General features: G+C 42.9%; 3 protein-coding genes across 7 annotated transcripts; 1 reads left to right on the forward strand and 2 right to left on the reverse strand.

Moving 5' to 3' along the window:
• Positions 1-3,507: 3,507 nt before the first annotated feature.
• On the reverse strand, positions 3,508-7,460 carry LOC117865310 (transcription factor VIP1). The gene is made up of 4 exons (XM_034749474.2): positions 6,811-7,460; positions 6,377-6,509; positions 4,258-4,342; positions 3,508-4,061 (listed from the first exon to the last, which is right to left on the reverse strand). Exons 1-4 carry the CDS (start codon positions 7,317-7,319, stop codon positions 3,778-3,780), a joined length of 1,011 nt encoding a protein of 336 aa, XP_034605365.1. The 5' UTR covers positions 7,320-7,460; the 3' UTR covers positions 3,508-3,777.
• Positions 7,461-8,910: 1,450 nt separating this feature from the next.
• On the reverse strand, positions 8,911-9,345 carry LOC117865311 (uncharacterized). Its single transcript, XM_034749477.2, has one exon. The coding sequence runs from the start codon at positions 9,343-9,345 to the stop codon at positions 8,911-8,913; it is 435 nt and encodes a 144-aa protein (XP_034605368.1).
• A 2,144-nt stretch (positions 9,346-11,489) lies between these two features.
• LOC117865308 (tyrosyl-DNA phosphodiesterase 1) lies at positions 11,490-20,154 on the forward strand. Of its 5 annotated transcripts, XM_034749472.2 has the most exons (16): positions 11,490-11,657; positions 11,794-11,985; positions 12,124-12,396; positions 13,283-13,501; positions 13,964-14,024; positions 15,353-15,429; positions 15,511-15,768; positions 16,426-16,515; positions 16,993-17,127; positions 17,725-17,874; positions 18,169-18,272; positions 18,955-19,008; positions 19,103-19,193; positions 19,372-19,449; positions 19,548-19,689; positions 19,890-20,154. In XM_034749472.2, exons 1-16 carry the CDS (start codon positions 11,640-11,642, stop codon positions 19,961-19,963), a joined length of 2,016 nt encoding a protein of 671 aa, XP_034605363.1. In that variant the 5' UTR covers positions 11,490-11,639; the 3' UTR covers positions 19,964-20,154. The 5 variants fall into 5 exon arrangements, 2 of the variants coding, with proteins under 2 accessions (XP_034605363.1, XP_034605364.1); XR_004642508.2 differs by lacking the exon at positions 19,890-20,154 and having other exon boundaries at positions 18,169-18,261; positions 19,548-19,610; XM_034749473.2 differs by lacking the exon at positions 11,490-11,657 and having other exon boundaries at positions 11,853-11,985; positions 12,109-12,396.
• The last annotated feature ends 397 nt before the right edge of the window (positions 20,155-20,551 follow it).

Below are 20,551 nucleotides of genomic sequence, written 5' to 3' on the forward strand. Positions count from 1 at the left end.
AATTAATATTAAACTCTTTGCAGTTTCATAATGTAGCTGGTACAGCATTGATTCTAACACCACATCAATTTTTAAGAGATGCAGGAGAGGTAGCCTATAGAATGTAACTGGAAGAGGACAATGGTGCTTGTCTGAAGGCGTAGAGTTGATGCACAAAGGGTACTCATACAGAACAAATGTGGGCCACTGAGATATTCTTGGTTCCAATCTACCCCTTGTTTTCCATCTCAACTTGTACTGAAACTCTTCTCTGTGGTAATTTTGAATTACAGTTATCTACAACATGGTTGAAATCTGCAACATAATATTACATGTTGAGATCGTGAGCTGCTATCGACGCAAGATCTTGAATAAAGAAGCTCAGATGTAAAAGATCCCCACAAATGTTATACTTTGATAAGCTTTAAGCAATAAGCAGCAACAACTATAAAGCGGAACAAATGAAGAGACAAATTTCTTGCTCACTTGCAAAGCGGCGCATAAACGGATGGTATTAGAGGACAAGCTTAGATGTCACCATCCACACGCTAATCAGGGGTGTCCACGCTAATCAGGGGTGTCTTGTGATTAGCCCAGTCTCAGTACTCCCATGCATTGTTTATCGCAAGTGTTAATTTCCTTGTCATGATTAACCAAAACAAAAGGGACATCAAAGTACAATAAAACAAGAGCTCGCACAGTTGGAAAGTGAAGTATTTATTCTTTTACAACAAAAGATTCTTGGCTGCGCACATGAATTCGTAGTTCGTTTTGTCAGTGAAGAGGGTAGTAAGAAGCTTACCGTGATCATCATAAGTTCGCAACCATGAGCCTAACCAGGACGAAATCTATGCATGATACAAGTGACGGAAACTAAAAGCCATAACTCAGACTTACATGGTGCCATCATATAGAGAGTTTAATAGCAATTATTTTGAAGCCAAGAAAGGAAATGACTGCATAGTCCACATAGTATGGGTTTGACTGTTTGCCATGCTTATGAAATACTCCACCAACAATGACATCAAATGAGTCAAGGCCGGCCGATGGAGACCTTGGTGTCATCCTAATCGTACCAGAGAAAGAAGCGAAACATTACATTAGAGAATAGAACAAATCACAAATGCAGCGGTGGATCAATGATTTCATCAGACCAATGATTCTGGTTGAAAGTCATGGAATCAGTGTATTGTGACAATTTTATATGATATACAAACCTTAGTTGTTTTGTTCACGCAGCGTCAACATGATGATCGTGGAATCAAATAATAAAGAATCTAGCCGACATTCAAAAACTTTTCAAAATGTGATTGGCAGAAAATATTCAGTAACAAACATTTAGTTCTTGAGGGAAAGGTAGGATGGTAGGATGCGCCTTGTAGCGAACTAGCAACAGGAGGGAAAAAGGAGTTGACACCATAGTAACCTGTTGTTATCTATTTGATATAGCCGGGCACGGCTTTGAGCCCAAGATATGGCTACGGTGCTCATCTCCTTCCTCTGAGAGTGCTAGAGTGTCTGTCAAGTGTCAACACACACCTGGGTTTGAGTTCTAGGACCAGCTTGGTGCCTGTCTCTTTGAGTCCTTGTTGAGTGAGTGCCACAGACTGTCAATTTTCAAAACAAGGAAGCCCGAAACCAAATATCTGAAGCCCAATCTTTTTGAAGGGGGATCCGAAGCCCAATCTACCACTGTAACATATGCATATCACTAATCCGTTACAAATGATGTGGTGAATGTGTTGTCATAAAATACGACATATGACCTTGATCCTGCCTAAAATGTGATCCACGTGTTTATTGATCTTCATGTTCAGTTGTTCACTTGCCAGGTAGATCTAACAAGCTTACAAATGAACATCGGCTGTTGAGGTTCAGAGTACCCATGCTGGTCAGCTAACACATATGAAAAGCATTCTTAGAGAAAGCATGCACTTTTGTTTCCTATTGCTTTGGGTTTTTCATCTGGACTTCAAAAATAATTATCCTTCTTAAGAGCGTGCCATCCAGCATCAATAGTGAAAGTACATTATTAATAGAGGGAGTCTGTTGTTCCTCAGAGGCACATGAATGTTTGGTGAAATTTCGGATCATGCTAAATTGGTTACTGCCCAACACTAACACAGGAGAAAATTTAGGCCTTGTTGTTAGTGCTAGTGCTATATACCTGAATGCTACTAGGGTTGTGGGTCAGTTTCTAGCTATGATAGCACAAGCAACAAGTTCCACACTTTCCTCTTAAAATTTTACTATGAAACTTTATGCAAAACCATCAAAGACTGGTCAAGTGGCAATGATATACTTTTCGCCTCAAAACTAGCAGGCATCAAAAGGTCTGATGTTAATTCCTCAAGCTGGGCATTTAGGCAATGCATGCAGCAAGCCAGCAAAAGCCTTAAACACGTGCATACCTGCAGCAAACGTTTAGAATTTTTAGATGGGGGTGGTAATCCTATACTCCAATATTTTTTTTCCTATAATAACCTTATTCCAGGCACCTTTTGGTTTTTGTTTCGTAGACACCAGTTATATTATATAGGCATGTTAAGTAGGATGAGCAAAAAAATATATGGTAACGGACAGCAACAGAAGAACCAACATAATTTGGCCCTTTGGGCAGGCCTCACTTTTTTTAAAAAAAAGGTGATACAACCGGGTCCTTTTTATATAAAGAAAAAACAGGTTCCCCTGTCCAATCTTGTGAAAGTGGATATTTTTGTCCAAATAAAAGATTAAAGGTCTACTATCATTTGGATGGAAGTGTCAAAGGGGAGGAAAGGTGAGATATTGAAGGGTGCATCGCCACATCCGATGCACCTCCAATATGATGTTTCTGATTTGTCAAATGACTTGAGAGAGACCGACCACCTGCCTGTGTCTGCCCGGTGAGGTCCAGGCCAAGCATGTTCTAGCCTTCAAGGAGAGTTAGTAAATCTCAGAAGAAAGTAGGTTTGTTTTCTTGCTATTGGACTAATATATAGCCTTGGGTAAAGATTATGTGATATCTTAGAATGCTCAAACCATTCTAACTCTAGTTATACATAATTAAAAAGAAGTTAGAATGGAGAAATAATCCATATGGAGTAGCCCCAGATGAAAATTTATCAATTACAATACAACATGCGGTTTTGAAAGTAACATACATGTCGAAAACGCATTTTTTTTAAAAAAAATCGTGGAGCAATTATTGGTGGCCTCCGGGCCGTCATATTCTAGCGATCGTGTCTTTTTGCCACTATTATTTGATTTAGACCTGACATGCTAGCTCTAACTTGATTCCCACTGATGCCTTGCTAACCAACCGTATTCCATATCCGTTGCACAAAGTAGCATCATGTTTAGAAACCCAAGGCAGTGAAAGGACACAGAATGGAACAAAACAACTGACAGATACTCCTCCGTCCTAAATGAATAAATTACTATTCATTTTAGCTCCACCCCAAATAGACATTTATCAAATAGACATTTACCATACCTAGATACATAGAAAAAATATATATCTCGAATAGTATTTTGGAACAGCGAGTATTAGATAACTGGAGGCTTCCACCGGTTAAAAAAACTTAACATGTACAGCAACTGTTAAAAGGGTAGTTAACTAGTCTAACAAATTACTTCAGAAACCAACAAAGATAAAAAAAAGAAGATGAATATTATGTCATACAGGAATTACTTGCTGATTAATGATACAAGAGCTAACTACCCTACCAATGAGGCATATGCATACATTGTACATTAGCTATCTTTACAATGCTGAACTGCAGTTGGTATGTGACAACTTTGGCCCGGACATTGTCCTCAAATGAAATCCATGGAGTCGTTTAGGGACTGACCACTCAGTGACTGCCCCCCGTTGGATGGACTCTGGTGATGATGGTTTTGATTGTGATGCTGAGCCTGGTGGCCACCAAAGTATGACATCTGCTGCTGCTGCTGTTGTTGCAGCTGCTGCTGCTGCTGCATGAAATAGGATGGCATCTGCTGCTGGACTCCACCATTGAAGATGTTCCCGTTCATGTTAACAGCTTGCCCTGCAGATATCTTAAGTCGCTGGACTTCTTCTCTCAAGGCTTCATTCAAAGCTGTAGAGGTAGAAAATGGAACATTTCAATGTGCTGATTCCTAAAATAAGTAGGCAACTAGAATTGTTCTGTTTCGTTTCACCAACAGATCAATCAATTCATCAGTAAAATCAGAGATCTTGTGGCGGTGAGAGTTTGTGTTTAAGAACACATGATGATTAGGAGATCTGAAATAATTTCAAAGATCAGAGCATACCATCCCGCAGTTTAGCTTGCTCTTCCATGGACTGCAATCGAAGTTTGAGCTCTCTGTTCTCAGCAGTTAAACCAGTTGTATCCCTCTGGGTTTGAAGCAAATCGCAACACATCAGATATGAGGATATTATATATGTGAGAAACAAAAGAAATTGTAGCACCATAAAATGTTAAACAACATTATTCACAGAAGAGTGAACAAGGAAAATATATGGTAGTTTAAACTCTTTCAATAATGATCCCCTATCAAATATTCTCGCATATAAAAAGCATATGTCGTGCGGTAGCAAGGTTCAAACATCAATAAAAGGTAAGTATGGGAAACATTACTGGAGTGCTGCACACAGGAAAAATTACTAAACTGAGAATACAAATCCTGCAAAAGTATACGCTTAAACACTTACTGACTTTATTGGACGAAAAGTGGTGTATTTAACGCTTAAACACTTACTGACTTTATTGGACGAAAAGTGGTGTATTTAACAACAATCAGTATTAATACAGTTCACATAGTTGATTAAGATAACCAAGATAACTTCCATTACTGTGAAAATGTATCTATTATCACAGAGGTCCTACCAGTAGCAAACTAGCAATAAAAACTTGTTTAGAAGTTTTAAGTGGACAATTGCCAATTACCAACATGAATTAAACCCAGCCATCTCATCATCAATCCACTTGTTTCTTCCTTCAGAGCATAGTGTACCTCCTAGACTGTGGGTTCCCTGTCCTTGTTAACTAAATGTAGATTACTAGCCAAGTTTTTCTTGATAGTGAAATGTCTTCTATCTGTGACCACTTAATCTTCAGCAAAACCCTAAACATCTCATTCTATCCACTTCATTCAAATCATACTCTGCAATGGAGCACCACCGGCCCATTTTATGGTGGGTTGTGACCTATCGGGCCCCAAACATTCGCTTTACCTCTAAAACTACTAGGCACATTCAATCCTACCCAACTCCTTTCCCCATGCCAGTTACAACTCCATAAGCAGAACAGTATTGACTAAAAGAAGTAAATCCTTAAGCTCTGGTTATAGATTTTAAATATCAATATATACCCAAAGCTGCCCCCATGCACCCGACCCTAAAACACCGTGCAACTAGCCATAATGATTCCAGAAAAGATTTGAGAATATTAATAGAAAACAAATTTACCTTGTCTTTCTAACTTGACATGGACATATTTAATGCCAGTGCATACTCATGTTATGATTTTTATTTTGTAAGTATATCTACCATTGGAACAGATTCCCACCGACTGAACTGTCCCGAATATGTAAAATCCCTTTGTCACAAACAATGCCTCACAATACGGTACATTCAAATGCTAGGTGCACATGTATATACATAAACATTAGCCTTTCGCCGTATAGAGGAAGTACTTTTTCCAGCGTGTGACTGTATGCATCCTTATTGGCTTGTGCAACCATTTCTAAATGGTTAGTAATTAGGTACTCCCTCCATTCCAAATTGTAGGTCGTTTTGACTTTTCTAGGTTCATAGATTTTATTATGCACCTAGACATACACTATATCTAGATGCATAATAATATCTAGACATACACTATATCTAGATGCATAATAATATCTATGAACCTAAAAAAGCTAAAACGACCTACAATTTGAAACGGAGGGGGTATTCAGAACTGTTCATTTTTCAGTTTGAAAAATCTCACCCCCTAGTGTTCTACAGCTAAGAGCACCATATGCATACTGACAAGGCTGTTATCCAGAAAAGTACCAGCTGCACTATCCCAGTATCAATACATGTTACATCGCATGCTAAATTCCTCATAAACTTCTGGGTTCTGACAAAAGTGGCAACAATAAAGCTACTCCAAAGTGATTGTCTGATGAAAAAGTCATTCAGCAGAATATGCATTTAATAATTCTAAAAATGCAGTTATCCTATAGCATAAACCAACTAATCGACTCAACACAGCAATAAATAGCTGTAGTCCAAAACAAACACGAACCAAGCTACGGAACAGAAAACAGGAACCTGTTATTACCCAGGTGCACAACAAAAAAGATGAATCTGATTGGATGTAACTTTTCACAGAGGACACCAATTCATCAACGAATTTAACTGATTTTAGCAAATATAACCCTATACCTGGAGGAGTGTGAGCTGCGCTGATAACGTAGTGGCCTCGGTCTGCAGAGTCTGGACCTTCCTCTCCAGTTCGCTTGTATACTTGATCTTCCTCTCCTTGGACCTCGCTGCCGACTGCCTGTTCGCCAGAATCCTGCACAACAGCATCACCAAAAACTTGACATAAATTGGCAATCTACAACTCCAGGATACCTCCAACCCTAAAAACTCGCAATTATTGGGAATAAAACGATGCAGATAGCTCAGATTCCGTAGCAGATAGCACACTAACACTAGCAGATAGCACTACTAAACTTTGAGGACCCTAACGTGCAGACTTCGCGCTCCGAATTACAATATTGGATAAGAAAAAACCATCCGGATCTGGGAAGCATCAAATATCAATTGATGGGGGATAAGAAAAAAAAGGGAAGCAGGCTAAGTTTTTCCGCCACCTCTTTGCGCGCTTGGGGTCGATGAGCGCGAGCTCGGCGATCCTCTCGGCGGGCATGGCCTTCTTGGCGTAGTCCGGCAGCCCAGTCGAGAGCGCCGACTCTCCCTCGAACGGCGAGCTGGCCCCATCCATGGACCCGCTCCTCTTGTGCCCAGCCCCACCTCCGCCGCTGCTTCCCGCGCCCTGCAAGGCGAGTCCCTCGAAGAAAGCTGCATCGAGGGAGAGGCTCCGCGTGTGGGACCCTCCAGGCGGGCGGGGCGCGGGCGCGGGGGCCGCCTGCGGCGGCGGCGGAGGCGGGGTGGGGTCGGAGGCGGCCGGGGAGTCGTCGGAGAGCGAGGGGAAGTCGAGGTCGGAGAAGGAGAAGTCGCCGTCCGGGTCGAGGAGGAGGTCCGCGTCGGAGAAGCGGAGGAACGACTCCGAGTGGGCACGCCGGTGGTGCCCCCGGGGGGCGGCGCCGCCGCCGCCCGATGACGGCGCCGGCGCGGCCGGCAGCGGGAAGCGCGGGTCCATGTGGGTCGGCGACGGCGGCGAGGTCGTCGGCTAGCTCTCGCACCCTGTGGCGGCGGAGGCGGCGGCGGGCTCGCGGCTGTCCGGCGCGTGGTCTCTTGTGGGGGTAGAGAGAGAAGAGTGAGAGCAGTGGGTCGGGTTGGTGGGCGTGGCGTACGTGTGAGGAGTAGAAGGGCGGAGGACGCGGGGTTGCTGCCGCTGGCCACCGCGTGGTCCCGGTTCACGGAGGTGGCGAGCTCCGACACGGATCTCGAGGTCGACGGACGGTGGAAGCGGGCCTGGGTTGGTGCGGAGGGTGCAGGGAGCGTGGGGAATCTTAGCGTGGAGTAAATGGTGTGGACGCGAGGTGTCTGAGGGAGTTCGGATGGACTCGGTGTATGGGTCGCGGCGGCTTGGGACCTCGGAAAGATACTGTCATTTCCGCAACGGCGCGTGGTCTAGGTCTAGGCAAGTCAAGGAGCAAGTGGGGGGCAAAAGAGTCATTTCCGCAGGGAAGGATGCCATGCCGCGTTGTTCCTATCAGGCAACAGCGTGCCGCAGCCGACGCGGGCCCGGGCGACTGTTTGCCGGTGGCTTCCTTTGCCGCCCAATGACACGTAGGTCCCGCTTCGCGTGGACCCACATGCCAGTGAGTGCTCCGTGAGGGGGCGGTCCCCCCCGGCCCCGTGTCGTGTCAGTTGGATGGCGGTTGGGTCTTGCGGTTTGGAGAATGTGGGGCCACCGCGTGCCTGGGCCCTGCTGTAAAGTGTGGCGAGGAGGCCGACCGGCCACTACGCCGGCAGCGCAGTTGGGAAAGCCAGGGCGGTGGAAGGTCCCGCGGACTTGCATCCCCTTGGGACTTGCATCCCCTGCTACATGCCTCTGCCGGGAAGCTTTTATTGGCTTTTTCTCATGGCGAATTGGTGATCAGAAGCTTCTCTTCTTTTGTCGAATAGATTATCAGAAGCTCTCAAACAGACTTCCCCCCTATGTGTAGACGAGAGATCAATAGGGCTCGTCGAAGTATGTATAGACGTGAGGCTAGATGTATAATGCGGTATGCATTGTAGCCTACAGAATAGAGTAAGTGATTATTGATTAACCGTCGAAATTATAAGGCCAGCTTCCGAAGATGAGACGAGGGTGTTGGTTTGTACTCCCCCGTTTTCTAGATACATAGTTTTCCAATGGATCTAGATATATATATATATATAGATAGATACATAACAAAATCTGGAAATCTAGACAATCTAAAAAGAACTTCAATTTGGAACAGAGGGAGTAGTCCGTAACATAGGATAACACGATGCTCTTAAAAAAAGAGGTAAGGAAGGCTTGAACCTATTTATAAGGGATGTTTTTGACTTGTGAAAGGGAAATATTCCACAATTAAGCAAGTACTTGTGGATCTCTGGTGAAATCTTAGAGACTGATCATGGACAACATATCGGATAACGCGGGTAAGACAAAGCTGAAGACAGCTAAAATTGTATTACTGATTCATGCTTCGACAATTGTTTCCTCACGCCAAATTCTTCATGATACCAACGAGCTGAAGACAGGATTTGGAGAACTCAAGATGACAAAGACAGAGAGACCAAAATTTCTATCGCCCTCACAGATCCTCAACGTCCTGTTTCGATGATGCCGGGCGACCTTCATACTCCAACTTCGCCCCTAAGGTTGCAGTGATAACCCTGAATTTCAGCCTTATCTTCTCCATCACATCTTGAACTTGTTCATTCTCCGGATCAGACAGCGGATAGCTGCTCACCAGTGCAGCTAGTTGCTCAATGTTCTTCCTGACCCTAGCTGAGAACACGTTCTGATCAATGCGAGTTGCGGAGGCCCACACATCCAGACAACCCTGATAGAAACCCAGCTCTTCACCGACCTGGAAACCCATCTTTAAACCAACCTGCCTGCCCTCTTCCTTCCCTGATGATAGGCCATCATGATAACCATTTTTGTAGCCCTCCTGGTAATGTGTCTCGTCTAATAGTACTGATGGCTCAAGAAAATCAGCATCACTTTGAGGTTGCTGGTCCATAATGTGATCAGGAACCTAATTTTGCTATACAGCAGACAGTTCTTCAAAAATCGTGATTCCAAAAAGCCTCCTTCATTGACAAACAAAAGGTTGAGAATAATAAGTTCAATGAATACATACCACAGGGGGGAAATAGCTATTGTGCTGTAAAGTAAGAGATGGAAACCGCTGGTGTATTAATGTCTTCTCTAAAAATATCACCTATATTTGTAGCATTTGACATAAGGAAAAGTACAAATGATTCATTAAAAAATTTCAAGAGACTGTGAGTTGAACTTCAGGAATCAGGACACACCAGATTCATTATTACTATGGAAATGCAAAAGGATATTAGTGATGGTACATGTACCAGCAAGCCATTATCACTCTGGCATCACACGAACGAAGTTCAAGCATCCATAACTCTCTAGTTTTGTGTAATCTGTTCCTCCGGTTTGCGAACGAGCAGAGTGAAATTCCCAAATTTTCTGTCATATGGTGAGTCCTCAAACAGCTCTCAACAAGGAAAGGTCGATTCCCCAATTTTCGTAGGCGTGGAACTACGACAATATCTACTTTGGATTAGACCAACCCCACAGGATATTCAGTTCATGAGCGAGCAAAAACTTCTAATCACTGGGAAGCCACAAGTCGCCGAGTCGCAGTTACAGCTCGAAATTTGGATTGAATCGAGTAAACTTAGGGATTAGGGATTAAGAGAAGGAGGCCAAGTTCTTCGTGATACCTCTGAAGCCGCCGCACTGCTCGTGCCCCTCCCCTAGCCAAGCCGTCCGCTCCAACGACGGCGCCGCTCGCGCCCCAAGCGCTGCTTGCCCCCGCCTCCGGATGGGGTAAGTGCCTTCCTGAATCCACTTCCGGTTCCGGTTTCCCTCCCGACAGCTTGCTGGGCTTTTCACAATGTTTCCAACAAGAATTGCGTAATTACATATAGATCCTTGATCACTACTTTCTAAGTCCTTCGATTCATTTCCTTGAAGTTACTTTGAAATAAGATATTTTCTATGCAGCACGGATACGGATACGCGTATCGGTATCGGAAGGATATGGATATGCGGATACGGCAATTTCTTAAACAACCCGATACGCGGATACGTTTTAACTATTTTTTTAATAAATAAATAACAATGCATATTAAATTGCAAAATAGATGTTCAAATTCAACATAGAGACATTTAAGGTCTATTACACTGAGAATAACATGATAGCATGTTCTAATTTAGGAGAGGATGGGAGCCTGGGACTGCAATCAATCAATATAAACTCATATCCAGATTCTGGAGATTGGCCAATTATCATCACGTTACCTCCTACTTGCAATCTATATGGTACTATTCTCCAAGCAATTGTTTTTGAACCGGTTAAGTATTGAAAAGAAAGGATAATCAACAACTGTGCAATAGCCAACATTATAAAGATCACACTGCCCCTGAACTTAATCCACCATCCATGCTTGCATGGGCCCTTATTCTGTAGACTATGGATTATACTTCCAAATTGCCTGGATACACTACACAGAAAATGTAAATCTCTATGCACTTTACGGATGCTATGCTACCATTACTGGGAGGAACTCACGGTTCACGGGAGGCCTGCACTACCAGTATCAGAGGAAGTCACGCACCTGAACAGGGGCTGGGGCTCCTTACGCCGGAGGCCGACGGGAGTAATCACGGGCGAACGGAGGCCGACGGGAGGCAGCCTGCGGCCGGCGGGAGGCGGCCTCGCGGCCCGTGGCCGCGGGAGGCGGACGGCGGCTGGCAGGAGGCGGCCTCACGGACGGCGGCCGACGAGAGGCGGAGGCGCTGCGTCAGCCGTCAGGTCGAGCGGGAGAATGCGGCGATGCGCTGCGTGAGGCGGCTGCGCGTGGGAGAGCCGACGCCCGACGGGTCACGGGAGTAGGGCAGGAGGTGGGATGTGCTGTGATGTTGGGCCGGCTGGGCCGAATCCAGGCGCGGAAACGTTTCCGATCCGAAATTTTCGGCCCATTTAATCGGGTATACGTGGATACACCACGGATATGTATCCGGGGCGTATCCGTATCGGATACGTATCCGATACGGGATACGGTCCCCAGGTGGAGTATCCGTGTTTCGTAGGATATTTTACAGGGTTCGACTCAAACGACTTGAAATCGGTGGGATTGCAGCCTTCGTCTTCGTCTTCCGGATCTCTTCACCGCACGAGGCCACGAGCTCTCTCCGTCTAGTGTGTCACGTCGTCAGGCTGGGCATGGGTAGGCGATTCGGGGTCAGGGTTTAGGGTTTAGACTAAGACCCCTCTCTCCGGTCTCCTTCATGGCGTCTGCATCTCGTGTAAGTCTCTCTCTCTCTCTCTGCGAAATTGAGTGCAGCGCTTTGTCTACGAATCATGGTTTCTCCAGCCCATTAAATGGTCTGATTTCGCGGGGGGATCAACCCATTGTGATCTGTGGCGCGTTGGTTTTTGCAGGTGAGGGTTGGCACTCTAGTTCCCCTTGCCAAGGACAATGCTGGCTCATCAAATGGATCCATATCAACCATTCCCATCTTCGAGGGGTCCAATGTCGTCGGGAGGAATCATTTGGTTGTCGCCGACAAGAGGATTAGCCGCAAACATCTGAGCCTCCGGACCTCTGCTGACGGTTCCATTGAAGTCGCAGTGGTCAGTATGATAAGATGTTCTGATGGCTTTTAATTCGGGAAATAAGTTGTAGTTCTAAGTGAATGGTCCCACACAATTTTGTTCTGATGGCTTTTGATTCGGGAAATAAGTTTTAGTTCTAAGTGAATGGATTTTCAGGAAGGACCGAACCCTATAGTTGTGCAATCCAAGGGGCAGAGGAGGAAGGTTTGCGCTCTGGAGAAAGCCAGGATTGCACATGATGATGTCCTCGAACTGATTCCTGGTGATTATTTCATGAAGTATGTGAATCTTGGTGATGAACATAAAAGTTCAGTACCAATGGACTTGGGTAGCATAAAGAAGGAAAGGAGGCATAGCGAGGAAGATAGTGCAGCAGTCAAGAGGAATCGACAGATCATGGAAGATGAGGCTCTGGCAAGAACACTGCAGGTTAGCTAATATTCTGTTTTTGTTGCAAAACCATTCAAGTCATGCTTGCATAACTGACAACAGGCCAATCCATGATATATGTGATGCTTAAGTTGAAGTGTTTTTCCTACTGTCAATAGCTGAGTTTAATCGATTCTAGGATCTGCTTAATTTGGGCAATACTTAGGTATTATAACACTAAAACCGATCTTAGTGACCAATATAGCAGACTTGAAAAATAAGTGACTTGTTGATGCTTATTTACTTTTAGAATTGCCATGTTCTGTTGAGAAACTATAGCAATTAAGCCAAAACTGTTGGTTGCTAACAGAAAATAAAGTTATGCCTTAATCTCATTTGTCTGAAATAACATGTCATAATGGATGTATTTGAGTTATTATTCTTATAGGTTTAAGTTCAATGATAAATATCTTGATAAGTTTTGCAAACTACTTTTGTGAGTCTAGGATTTATGTGTTATTTTTCATGCTCTTCAAATTTCAATGAAGCATGACTGCATGTACAGGTGACTTTGAACTATGATATGATTGTTCCCTTTTCCTTTGTTTTCTTCACAAACAGTTTTCCATGTTTCATCACTTAATAAACTAAAAATGAAAGTGAACAGTGGGGTAATGAAGGAAGGCTGGAAAAGAAATTTGATCAAAATTGTTTCTACCGTAATCATCACACTGCACATGAGCATAAATCCTTGTATTTTAATGCAATTTATAATATGATTCCTTTCTATGCCTTTCTGTACCTATGTGTGCTTTGTGCACCTTCTCTCGCTGAGTATCAGAGTTCACTTATATATTGTCTACTTATGTAAAATCACAGTGCACCCTTAAATTATGCACATATCATTGCAATCTTACATTTGATTATGTGTGTTCTATCTAAACAGGAAAGCTTCACAGAAGAGAATACAACTGTTTCCGGCATGACTTCTGGCCAAAAAATAAGTCCACCTGATAGTGCTGGTTCTTCTGGAAAACATAATGAAAGAATGCACTCTGTTGATCCTTTGAAAGATATGCTCTCATTAACTTTCCGGCTCATGCGGGTCCAAGGTCTTCCATCATGGACTAACACTTCTTCAGTTACCATTCAGGATGTCATACAGGTTTTGCTCATTTAACCGACTTGCATCTTTGATGGAATGTGTTTGATCAATTCATTTCATTCGGCATGCCAGTGCTGTTAAGATAAACGTTTATTAGTAACATAACCGTTGCATAAGAACCCAATTCCTTCACCTCTTAAATAATGCATGAAAGAACTTTTGTTCTTTGTGCGCTTGTTGCCACCACTGTGCTCAAGAGTAACCTCTATGATGCAAATGCAAACAGAAAAGAGCACTCCTGGACTGCAATGTTCACTTATGTACTGGTGTACTGCCCATTTCTTCCATAGCTCCATGTATAGCACAAACATTTTGACTAATGTACTGGGCCTTTTGTCCATGTTTCGCAACCATTTCTCGTGAAAAAATGTTATTCATTGTTTTCACACTATATGCCTACTCTGCCTAATTCATCTTAGAAGTATAGTAGTTCTTAATTCTTGCATCCGATTGGATTCTTAGGGTGAAGTGCTTCTTGCTGTACTCTCAAATTACATGGTGGACATGGATTGGTTGCTTTCTGGTAAGTAATTTGTTAGAAACCTAAGGGTGTCTATGTTCTGTATTGCCTTAGCTGATGTTTATCAAATTTTTAGTTGTTTATTTTTCAAAGTAAAAGAGAAAATATTGTGTGCCTACGGTTTCAAACATTAAACAGTGAAACCATCTATGTGCTATGACAATGTGTCATGTATAGTCACCATGCCCTTTAGTGAACTATGTAGCTGGTGAAAGTGCAAACTAGGCATCTATGGAACTTAAGAGTAATCCACTAAATTATCAGCACTAAAGCGCTTGCAAAGTTCACAAGAAATATTATCCCATCCCAGCCTTTAGAGCATCTTGGCTTCCATTCACACAGAACCGATGTATTCAAGAACCGATTGGTAACACTTGTCTTACACTCATTTAGCATCCATCATTGAAAACCCTGAAACCTGTGATCATTCAAAGATCTTAAATCTAAATCAAGATTGACCAGTTAAAATCAATAATTCAGATCTTTGAATCTTAACCAATTAAAAACAGTTTTGAAATGAGACGTTAGCAGTTGTTAGATGTAAGGAACCAACAGAAACCTATCTGGAAAAGAAAAGAAAAGAAAAGAAAAGAGAGAATCAACTAGAAGTCAAGAAGTCAGCTGGATGTAGTCAAGCCGTCAAGTAGCCTGCCCCTGTCCATATCTGGAGTCTGGACAGTAGGAGACAGGGCAGAATGGCAGCAGAGGAAAAGTCTAGCACCCTCTTGGTTGTGCTTGATGATGAAAGTGGCAAACTGGTGAAAGTTCATGCATGGCTTTCTCTAACGAAGCTGAGAAAGTGGGCGGTGAGAAATTCGGCCACTGGTTGTCAGTGAGTGCAGATGAGGATGAAGCTGACTTTGAGTCCAACTTCATTAGCTGTGGTCGCAGTACCCTTGCTGGTGTTGGAGCTAGTACCGATGACCTTGGAGGTTGTGCTGGGCTACTAGTCTTGAGGGAGTGAGGGGAGGTCTCTGAATCTGGTCGTTCGCACTGCCACACGAGACTTTGAGACATGGGTAGTTAGGAACTTAGGATGTGGCATGTTTTCTCATGAAGGTTGCCTTTAGTGTAGTGGAGGTAGGTTATTTCCTTCAAATACAGTGCATTTGCCTGTGTTCGAACTGCAAAAGCCACAAAACCTATTCCCACTCGTTTTAGCTGCTTGAACAATTGTTGGATTGTGCTTCTGGAAAATTCAATCCAAAAGGCAACCTACAAATGTGCTCAGATTATTGTGCTACATAGTAATATATCAATATTCTCTTTTTTCACCATTTTTTACATCATTCATTTTTAATGTAATGCTAATTAGATGCACCATTGTGCAGCATGTCCAAGTTTGAGAAAAGTTCCACATGTCCTAGTCCTACATGGACAAGATGGTGCTTCAGTAGAGCTTATGAAGGTTGCAAAATGGTGCAAACTGTTTGCTATGTTATGTTTCTTGCATTCTTTTGCTTACTTCATCTTCATGCTTGAGTGACAGAAACTGAAGCCTGCAAATTGGATCCTTCACAAACCTCCACTCCCAATTTCATTTGGAACACATCATTCTAAGGCCATGTTGCTTGTATATCCTCAAGGAATCCGTATTGTTGTGCACACAGCAAATTTGATACATGTTGACTGGAATTACAAAAGCCAGGGGCTATGGATGCAAGATTTTCCCTGGAAAGACACAAAGGATCTGAATAAAAAAGCTCCATTTGAGAATGATCTAGTTGATTATCTTAGTGCACTTAAGGTAACAGGGTGTTTTCTGCGTGCCATTGTTAATTGTTTAAAATTTTCAGTATTTTTTTCTGCTGATGTCTTGAAATTAGAGCAATTTGACTATATGACACTAACAAAAAACCGACCTTTGTGTAGGACACTGTTAAAAAAATTTCTTGTCTGACAAAAAAGAGTGCCAGGAAATTCCAGTGTCCTACATAGAAAATCACAGAAACGGAATCTCCCCTAGACAAGTTTTCTGAAAAGTATCGTTGGAAGTTTTAAAACCATCTGATTATTTATCACATCAGAAGAAAAAATGGAAAATGTTTTTTTTTTTGCATTTCCAATTGACACAAGAAGTTATGTTTTTATCCCTTGTCATATCTATTGTTATAAGCAGTAAAGCATGCTTGGAAGATGCATTAAATAAGTTGAAGAATGTTTCTGTGAAGCACAAGATATAATCTGGCTTCTCTGTGGAAGATGTGCTTCTGTAATAAGTTCCATTCTTGTTATCTAATCCATCCTAGCATGAGGATATAAACTCTTGTACCTTTTTGATTTTGTTGATTTTGGCTACTACTTTTCTTGTACCTGTTTGTTTCCCCTGTAGTTGCAGTTTTGTTTAAACTCATCTTATTTATTTTAGGTAGTAAAGTGAATTGTTCACTTCATGAAAATGCAGTGGCCTGAGTTCAGAGTAAATCTCCCAGAGGTTGGTGATGTCAACATCAATGCAGCATTCTTTAGGAAATTTGACTATAGTAATTCAATGGTTAGTACAATTCTTTGATCTCAAAGTTGCTTCAAACTTACATGCAGTGCTGAACGGTTTAATTTTTTTGGTTTCTCTCTTAACTAGACTGGCACATGCAATGATGTTAGCACTTCCGTCTAAATGTCATTTGGGGTTATAGCAAGTTTCAATGCTTAGCTTTGATAAACAACAGAAAAATGGCAAATTATTAACCATGTAATAGTTGGCTTTGGATATTATGTGCATTGTTGATGGGCTGCTTGACCAGTAAGGTTTATATCATGCCAAAGGAGTTACATACTCTGTCATTTTGATCGTCGTTTGGCTGCTTATCATACAAAGTGTTCATTACTTGGAAGAATTTTCACGTTGATTCACAAAAACACACTATGCGTTTTTATCCATTTTGGCCTGCTACTTTCCTCGTCCACGCCAATTTAACCCATCCTTTTTGGCTTATCTATATATTATTTAATCTCAAGTGATCATTTGCAGGTCAGGTTGATTGGATCAGTTCCTGGTTATCACGTGGGCCCCAATATTAGAAAGTGGGGCCATATGAAGCTTCGGAATGTTCTTGAGGAATGCATGTTTGATAAACAATTTTGCAAGTCCCCTCTAATTTATCAGGTACCTTTTGTCCATTTCTCCATTTTCTAGGGCATGCAACTTTACAAAACATGGCGTTAAAACTAATCGTTTGATCTTTAATATGTAAATGTTTGAATTAATAAATAAATAAATAAAAGTGATATAGTACCAAATTTTATTCCTAATCTTTAATAACTTAATGTTGTAAAATCTTTCGATGGTATTTAAGTGTACTGACCAAGTTTGCTTGTATCTTTACCACTTGAAAAAAATCTGAGCTGTTTGTGGTGGTTGGTTTTACACTCGAGGATCTTCTCTGCATTTGATGTGTTTGAATGGAGGATCTTCAGTGCTGAGTTTGTATTCATGTGCTTTCTTTGTAGCTTAATTATTGGGTGAGTATGTAAGTTTTAGATATAGGGACAATTAAACTTTAAGTATCTTAGCGAGTAGAATTTAGAAATTTTTTTAAAGTCCATCGCAATGCATGGGCACCCCCGACTAGTATTTCTAAAATTGAGATATTTCATTGTCATGAATCCAATTTTCCAAAAGTTTTAAATGTATTTATTATCATCTATCACTGCCCAAGTTGAACTTTTAGTATGTTGAGCATTTGTTTATTCTTGGCTGCAGTTTTCTTCCTTGGGGTCACTTGATGAGAAATGGATGAGTGAATTTGCATACTCGCTGTCAGCTGGTAAATCAGATGATGGATCACAGCTAGGTATCGGGAAGCCACTGATTGTCTGGCCTACAGTGGAAGATGTCCGTTGCTCAATAGAGGTAAAAACAGCTGAAAGGCTGATAATTTTCGTCGCATCTTCAAGTGCTCTTCTTAAATTTGTGAATGTAAAAAAAAAGATGTCTCCCTGCTGTCTGTGCATTCTTAACTTGTTGAAAACATGTAGTAGCTTCTGATATTTTTCAAGATTGATCTGTACTGGCCTCAAGATTAATCTTCCATTCAGATGAATTCTTGGCTTGCAAGATCCATGGTATCTATTTTTCTATCGTATTTACCTGAGTACCACCTGTCTTATTCTCGTGCTATTCTCTGTGTTTCATATTCATATGTAGGGTTATGCAGCTGGTAGTTGCATTCCAAGTCCTCAAAAGAATGTTGAGAAAGACTTCTTGAAGAAATATTGGTCCAGGTGGAAAGCGGACCATGTAGGTCGTTGGTATGCTCACTTTTCTTGTAATTACCTGAAGAACTATGATGTTATTTGAATGAAATTCCATGACTGTTACACCGTCAGGATGCTTAGAGCATTTATTGGCCCATCATGATGTACCACTGCACCACCATGTTTTTACCACTTATAGAATAGCTTCTGCATAGCCATGATTGAAAGACTGGCGTTTCAGGACCTTTAATTAAGTGCCTAAGGCTTCAAACCTCCTGCACAAGTATAACTTCTCCAGATAAATATTTCTTTACCTATTAGTTGCCAATGGGGGAGTATCAGTAATAAAAGAGGTTAGGAAGGATGAAGGCGACGCTTCTGGCCCTGCCATTCTTTGCCATTTTCCGAAGGCAGCAGATCAGGTCTCCATGTTTCTGCACGCATAATAGTTCTTAACATAAAACGTCTACTACTAAACAATAGCTTGATAGCATAGGCCAGGTAGATTTAGCTCTACTTAACAGGACAGGGAATAATCTCTCTCTCTAAACCAAGCAGCATCAGTACATCACTTCATAGCACTAGTGGGTAATGATTGTGATATTGTATATTTTTTCGAGTGTTCCATTCAAGTGAGTAAATGGCCTCCAAAAGATTTCCTCATGCTTTCTAAATCTTCCTATAGTGCTTACTGTTGACATGGACATTCTGACCTTGATTTTTCCCCCTGTACCAGTCGGGCAATGCCTCACATAAAAACGTTTACTCGTTACAGTGGTCAAAACATTGCGTAAGTTTTGGTATAGCTTAATTCCACTCCAGGACTAAATAACTCCAGTATTTTTCTGGATGATCACATCTGAAATCTTGTCTGTTCCCATCAGATGGTTTCTGCTTACGTCATCAAATTTAAGCAAAGCTGCTTGGGGTGCGCTGCAAAAGAACAACACACAGCTGATGATACGCTCATATGAGGTACGCTTTCTTGCATTTTCATGATATTTTCTGGAGATTCAGGGTTACAGATTTTGCAACTTGGAGCACTATTCAGCTCTTAAGACTTAGCTAGGAATAGTTTTTTACTACAAGTTGCGGATGATCCATGGTCATCATGGAGTCACCACTTATGCCTTGTTGTTTGACCACTTTTCAGCTAGGTGTATTATTCTTGCCCCAAACACTCCAATCTGTACCTCAATTCTCGTGCACGGAGAGGAACGCTTCAAACCGGGTAAATAGCAAGTCGTTCCTTTCTAATAGTATACCCTGCAATTATCTCTCTACGAATCCGTTCCTGTCATTACGCCTTGTTTTTACATGCATATCCAGGATGGCCTCGCCCTTGGCAAGACAATCAAGACCAAGCTGGTCACGCTCTGCTGGAAAGGCGACGAAGAAAAGGAACCGTCTACGAAGACCGTCAGATTGCCTGTGCCGTATCAACTCCCTCCACAACCTTACGGCACAGAAGGTTAGCCTTCCGCTGTCTTAAGAGTGTTTGGTTCCATGGACTAAAGTTTAGTCCCTATCACACCGAATGTTTAGATACTAATTAGGAGGATACTAATTAGAAGGATCTTGTGGTGCATGCAACCAAACACACTCTTAATTGTTGTTGCATCTTGATTGATCATAGTAAAAAGTCCTAAAACGTTATTCTTTGACTTGCAGACGTCCCTTGGTCATGGGATCGGAGGTACACAAAGAAGGATGTGTATGGTTCAGTCTGGCCGCGTCATGGGTAGTACCGTCTGTATTCCCAGTGGACGATTCCCAACCCTGTTCCAGTGTTAACGGCGATAAAGCCAGTGGTTTATTTGGTCTCTCACTGGGCAATTCTATTCTAATTCGATAAAGCCAGGTGCTGAAAACACATGACCTGTGTGTAACTTTGGATATTTTCATCCTATCGTGGCAACGGATATTTCCATCCTCCTATTGAGGCGTGCGCAGAATGGCATTGGCCGCTTGCTACTGTGGCGCGCATGCTCCGGCCGCGCGTCCCCATCGCGCCGCCCACGTTGACGGCCGGGGCAGCACAGCACCACCCGTCGGGCCGTCGGCTTCGGCTCCCCCGTGATTCCGGGGTCCGGCGTCCGCACCACGCCAACCCCCGGGCGGGCCCCCACACCCCACGGACAAGCGAAGCGCGCGATGCGGAGAGGGGAGGAGGCCGGCGGCTACGGCTGCGACGCGCGCGAGCCCACGTGAATCCAGGGACGCGCCGGGCCGCCGCCGACGCGTTGCCGTTGCCGTCGCGAATCTTCTCCGCCCCGGCGCGCGCTGGCGCTGTGGGAATCCGATCCGTCCGGCTTCCCGATTCGGGAGATCGA

Source organism: Setaria viridis, chromosome 7, assembly GCF_005286985.2.
Source record: "Setaria viridis chromosome 7, Setaria_viridis_v4.0, whole genome shotgun sequence".
NCBI classification, from domain to species: Eukaryota; Viridiplantae; Streptophyta; class Magnoliopsida; order Poales; family Poaceae; genus Setaria; species Setaria viridis.